The 6306-nt window shown below is 36.1% G+C and overlaps 1 protein-coding gene across 1 annotated transcript in view; it reads right to left on the bottom strand.

The window, feature by feature from the left end:
- Positions 1-43: 43 nt before the first annotated feature.
- RBM45 (RNA binding motif protein 45) overlaps positions 44-6306 on the bottom strand; it is a 20884-nt gene continuing 14621 nt past the window's right edge. The window contains exons 3-7 of the mRNA XM_019654012.1: positions 4467-4589; positions 3505-3684; positions 1244-1373; positions 985-1069; positions 44-786 (exon numbers count right to left, since the gene is read on the bottom strand). Coding sequence (XP_019509557.1) covers positions 619-786; positions 985-1069; positions 1244-1373; positions 3505-3684; positions 4467-4589 — 686 coding nt within the window. The 3' untranslated portion in view covers positions 44-618. The remainder of the gene's footprint in view (positions 787-984; positions 1070-1243; positions 1374-3504; positions 3685-4466; positions 4590-6306) is intronic.

The following is a 6306-nucleotide window of genomic DNA, read 5'->3' as shown; positions in this document are numbered from 1 at the left end:
TTTGTACAGCTCTTTAACAAGCTTCCTATTTATCTTTTTAATTCGCTAACATTGTTGTAAGGCAAATGGAAAAAAGACCAGAAAAGGAAAAGTTAAGGAAGGAATTATATTAAAAACACAGAAGTAAACAAGAGCCTTCCCCTATTGTGTAGTTATTATATACTACAAGCAAGTAATTGTTTACTCAATATAGTAATTATAAAATCCTTAAGGATCCAACAGAGTGCTGACAAAATAGAAGATGCTTACTAAAGACTTTTCAGCTGAATGACAAATACAAAGGAAAAGATATGTGACAAGAATTCTGAGGACAGGTGTATGCAGATACATCTATCATGAACCACGATTTGTCCATTCTACACACGCAACTTTTCAAAACAATCCTACGTATTTTACGCTTTCAAAACAAAGTAACAGGAAATTAATTCTGTATGGAGACTTAGGACACGTGAATGATAAAAAAGAGAAGGAAATGATCACATATTTTTAAAGGTGGTATCAATAAGGAGTTTTTAAACCACAGAACAAATCATCTCTAAGTTTCAAGATTGTCAGAGTGCTTAAATTACCAGTTTAAATAAATTACATTATAAAATGTAACTATGTGGAATTGAGATCTTACCAGAATATATCCTCTAACACATCTAAAGGTAAAGGATGAGGATTAAACACGATAAAAAGTCTTTCTTTCACAGGAGTTTCAGGAGGGGCTTTTTTTTTGCATGATGGAAGTACAACATCTGTCTGGATTTGAGGCAACTGTGATCCAGAACTTCCTCCAAATTGCTGTTGAAGAGTTAGGTACAAAACAAGAAAAAGAAAAACTACACTTTAGGGATCTTAAGCAAAGAGCTAAAGAGATGTGTTTCATGGCACCTGTGTGGTCTTTTACTATAGCTCTGAAAATTTTCTTACATAAACAAAGACCACATTTATTTTATACCCTAAGGATGTGCTGTGAAAGTTAAATTCTTACCTACTTACCAGAAATTGCTGCTGATTTGGGTTATTCCACACCATTGAGGCAAGCTGTGCAGCTACCATCTGTGTTGCCATTTTTCTAAGGAGACTGGAGATAATAACAGGTAATTTACAGAAAACCAGAAATATTCAGTCTCTTAACAGTAACTTGTTTTGTGTGGCCCCCTCACAGGAGAGATCAATTGTTTTCTATTTTTATTCTTCAAATCATAATCATGTACAACCAAAGCTCGGCTTTAGACACTATTGGAATGGTACTTACTCTGTTGGATTACTCCCATCATCAATGAAGGAAACACCTATCCAATTTCCAGGGGGGTACTGAAATCCATGTAACTTGTATTTTGCGTAAATAGCTGATGCTACATTAAAATACTGAACCACTCCATGACCTAAAACAAAGTACAAAATATACAGAAATTAAAAAGAAAGCAGGTCGAGTACCTAAAGCCTGTGTTGCCACAGAAATAAAACAATAAGAAATACCCTAATATCATACTGCTAGTAAATACAGATTCAAATGTGTCAGAAAATAAAGTTCTTATAATACAAGTGTGTGTAAAACCTGTGTTCCTACAAAGCGAAGTACAAGCCAGATTTTGGTAAAACTATGAACACAATATTTTAAGGAAAGTGGAATCATTACCATAAGTTCCATCCAATGAGTTTAATTTTAGAATATTGGCTTTTCTTATATGACACAGATACACCTAAAAGCCAACCAGTTTTTCTTAAATTTTTATTCTTTAAAATCTACTTTGAAATTCTAAAAATTTCCCTATCATACTGAATAGGAAATGGAATGAGAAGAGATATATGAAAAGACTATATAGTCATCTTGTCTAGCTGCAGTGGTAAAGACAGGAAAAGGGATTATGTATGAAAAACAAAATGTAGGGAACACCGGGTCTCAGATGAGAAGTCACGTATTTCACAACCCTTTGGAGGGCTTTCCACTAAGGGGAAAGATTTCAATTCAGGAAAGTGATGTTGAAGGAGGAGCCTGGTTTTATTCTAGAGTCCTTATACAGACAGCCCAGAAGCCTGTAACACAACCAAAAGGTTTTCAGGATATTTTATAATGTAACCCACTTTGGGGAAAACACTGTTATAATTTTTTTTTTTTTAGCTGAGCCACCTGCCACCTGTTGGCAGCTCAGTGGCAGCTCAGTGCATCGAACCGCTGTTGCTCAGAGCTCGCACTCTTACGCGAGCTCTTACCCAACTGAGCCACTCGGCCACCCTAACACTGTTATAATTTAATGTTCCTAAACTCAAGCATCCCAACATTTTAATGAGATTAAAATAAAACTCAGAAAGCAAATGAACATATAAAACTAAAATTCAAACAGTGTTCTTACTATATGGTATCTCTATTAGTACAAAGGTATTCCAATGACTCACATATTTATCAGACACATCCAACCACAGAACCAAGATAGAGGGTAAAGGAACAAATACATTTCAACATACCAGATAAAAAGGAAAGAAAACAAAATAGAATTACATATGAATATAACAACAAATGTGCCAGAAAACACAAAATGTGTGCCTTAGCGTCAGAACAAAGAATGATGGTGTAAATTTGGGTTAAGCCTGGAGATGGTACAAAGTGGGTTCAGAGGGGCGGTCCTGCACAAACACCAGTGCTGGGTAGGGGAATACTGAGCCGTGGGGGCATCTGTGGAAATGGCAGGGGCACGCCAGGCCTGTCAGCCCACATGACCCGGCTCACTTCCCTACTTCCCCCTCGGCATTCATGACACCCTAAAAGGACTAAATCAAGTATATCTACAGGACTGGAAAGATGCCAAGTATGACTGTCCTATACCACCCCTCACCTCCAAATTCTCTAAAACAAACCAACAAACCCCATAGGTTTTTGGAGTGCCCATTATGCGCCATATATTATTTCTAATTCTTATCTTACCCTGGCATAGAAGGCATTAATAATCCCACTTTACAGATGAGGAAAGAAGCTCAGAGATGACAAGCCATTAGCCAAGGTCTCAGAGCTATTTGCCACGGCTGGGATTTGCACCTGAGGCTGATGCAAAGGAGAATGCCAGCCTTTCCCATTATGCCACAATGTCTCCATTAAAAAAAAAGCCTTTAAGGAAATCAGAAGGATTAAAAAAATACAAAGAGATTAAGCTAAGATTAGGTAATAGGCTTAATTAATTCATTAGTTAAAGGTTCAAATAGCTATTAGAGCCATGCTTCTATTAAGAACAGGAAGAGGTTGAAAGAGAATTAGGGCAACCAGGTACCTGACGTGAAGAAAAGGAGTTTCATTTCGAGGAATATAGTTTAAGAAAAAGAGACACAGGGATGAAGAGGTAACTTTAAGGGCTTTATAACTTGCCTGGCATGAATCAAGAGTACAGAGAGAGACTCTACCTGAGGTGTTTTCGTTGTACAGCTGGAAACAGAAAATGCTCTATTTTGACACAAAGTGTCATTGGAGAAAAGCCATCTTAACAAAACACGTTATATTTAAAAACAACGTAGATATTATTTTACCATAATTTGAATAAGGATCTCGTTGAACTTCACAATATTCCAATCCTGGTACTATATCAAAAATGCTGAAAAGCTGCTCTTCAGTGAAAGGAACTCTTGATACAACTGACAGGCGTTTGGAGATAGCTTCCTGGCCTCTGTTGTCATTCTTGTCAAAACTTGAAAATTCAGGTTGTTGCTCTCCAACAAACAATATGGAAAAAAGTAAATCTTCAAATTTCTATGCAATCAAGAATTCATTTAACATTTTATGTACTAGAAAATAAAATGAACTTTTATTAACTCCATTGCATTAAACAAAGTCCCGATATTTTGAATGACCAAGGAGTGCTTTTTGTCATCAGCACTATCAGAAGGGACCAAGGACAAGAAAGCAGACAACTCTCCCAACTCCTCAGCCTTCAACACAGAAATATAAGCTGAAGTGCGTAGTCTAATTTCACAGGAATATGTTTAATATGCAAAACTGCAAACTATGGCAAGTGTTTTACCTAAAACAAAGTTTATGCCAAATAACATTCACAGGTCTTACTTTCATCACCTATTTTCCCGTTTTCTCTAGCTTCTACTTTTGTCATTCCTCTCCTTTCTCTAGCTCTAATTTTCAAGCAACAGTAGCTTAGGGATAACATTTTAGAATTCAATACTGAGGGGATATCTGCATATGTCTCATACTTTTTGGTCAGTCGCATAGAGGTGGAAGCTCACCCAAAAAAGTGGCAGTGACATAGGTGAATATTTATATCATGCATAACTAATCATCGAAAATTGGAAATAAGTAAAAATGTGTTAAATATTAAGGACATGAGGGGTCATGACCAACGTCTTAAAAAAATAACCCACTACAGTTAGACTTCTAGACACTAAGTTAGGTTTATAGACTGCTAATAAATGAATACTTTTTAAAACTCAAAACAAGATTGTATATACTAATACTATTAGTGTAAGGGTAGCCCACTTACCAAATGGAAACATATTTACTCTAGGTTCATGTCCCAAAGTCTCCTGCCTCATGTTACTATAATAATCCTGTTCTGAAGAATCAGATGCTTTATTTTTAGGCTCAGCCAAGATTGCCCTAAAACCTGAAAAAGAGAATCCATGAACTTCAAGATTCATAGCAAATTTAACATACCTGCAAATAGACCTAATTACTAATGCTTGATTTAGCTTTGTAAATATAACTGTAGAAAACAAAGTCTACATAACCAGACCTCTTCTTTTGCTTTTTTTGGAAGGTGGCAAAGAGAAAATGAGAAACAGCAAGAATCTCAAATTATGGGTCAGTGTAAACCTAAAAGACCAGCAATTCTATGCTATTCTTTCCAATCTCCCCAACTACAGATGACATCTTCATTCATTGTCCCAGGCTCCTTCATAGAAGAATCCCGTACGTCTTCTTCACAGTCAAACTATCTTCAAGATTCTTCCTGTGAAATCCACGTTTCACTCTAACTTCCCTGCTTCTGTTTTTAATTTAGATTCTCTTCAACTAATTACAACCCTTCAACTGATCTCTCCCTTGGGATCCAGGATTTAACTAGGGGTCTAAGGATGAGCTCAAAATGTGGGACGGTTCCATTGCACCTTCTGAAACTTTAAACAAAATACTTATGCATGTATGTGCATATTTCAAGGGAGAAAAGTCATAGTTTTCATTGTATTATTCAGTGGCTCCAAAAAGAATAAAAGTAGCCAGCTTGAACACTTCCTCTGAAAATCTACCCTTGATGCTGTGGTTAGATCAACTGTCCTAGAAGATATTTTATTATGTTTTCTCCTTTTAAAACAATCTACAAGGGAATCCAATGTAGACTAAGCTTGAAAACTCTTCATTACCTGCCACGTGGTTCCAGTGCACCTTGTTACCTCTGTCCTCTCTCAACAGGAATGCTGTGCTTCACTCACACTGCTGCCTTCACAGTACTGAGCAGAAACGCTTATGTGCCTGTGCCTGTGCTCACACTGCTGTCACCTTCTGTCCTGCCTACTCTACACCAGGTGGAAATCCTACTCCGATGCCTTCCCGTGTTCATTCAGTGCACTTGTTTTTCACCACTGATGAGACTATATCACACACTGTTGAACACTTTCCTCCTGTGGCAAATTTTTATTGAGTGTACTATCCATGGCAGTATCTTTGATTAAGGTCTGAAATCTTCATTGAGAGTTTATTACTGTACTAGGTATTTGAGGTGACAGAAACAGACAAATAAAACATACTCCTTGCTTTCAAAGAGCCTTTAAGAGTTCTATTCTTCTTTATCTTTTGCCTGTTAGATTTTGGCTATACAATATAGCTATAAATTCTTTAAATGCCGAAACTGCTTTATATTTGCATCCCTCTTCTTAACACATTGATGAGTATACCATTGGTACACAATTAATGCTGGCTGACTGAGAAATTTAGAAGACTCTGAGAGAAAATTTTGGTGTGTACTTTAGGGTTATGTAAGAATTTTACTGGTTAACAATGATTCTTTCCAGTATGTATAGATTTTTATAATACCCTGAAACCCGCTAATTTAATGATTCATTAATTCATTTCTAAAGGTCAATATAACTAAATGTATGACAACAAAGGAAATTCTCCTTGGCTTCTTTACAATTCTTATTCTCCATTATGTACACCAGCAACAACAGAAGATCAAATTAATGTCACTCTAGCTTGAAATTAACCCAATGTATATTTACTTACCTATGTTAGCAAACCTTATAAATCCTATCCTTAACTTATATGTTTATTAGTATATTTAATTCTATTTAGGGTTTAGGTCAAATATAAACAAATATTAAAGAAAA

Source organism: Hipposideros armiger, unplaced genomic scaffold (genome assembly GCF_001890085.2).
Source record: "Hipposideros armiger isolate ML-2016 unplaced genomic scaffold, ASM189008v1 scaffold_212, whole genome shotgun sequence".
Taxonomy (NCBI): Eukaryota; Metazoa; Chordata; class Mammalia; order Chiroptera; family Hipposideridae; genus Hipposideros; species Hipposideros armiger.
This window is presented reverse-complemented; position numbering and strand designations above follow the sequence as displayed.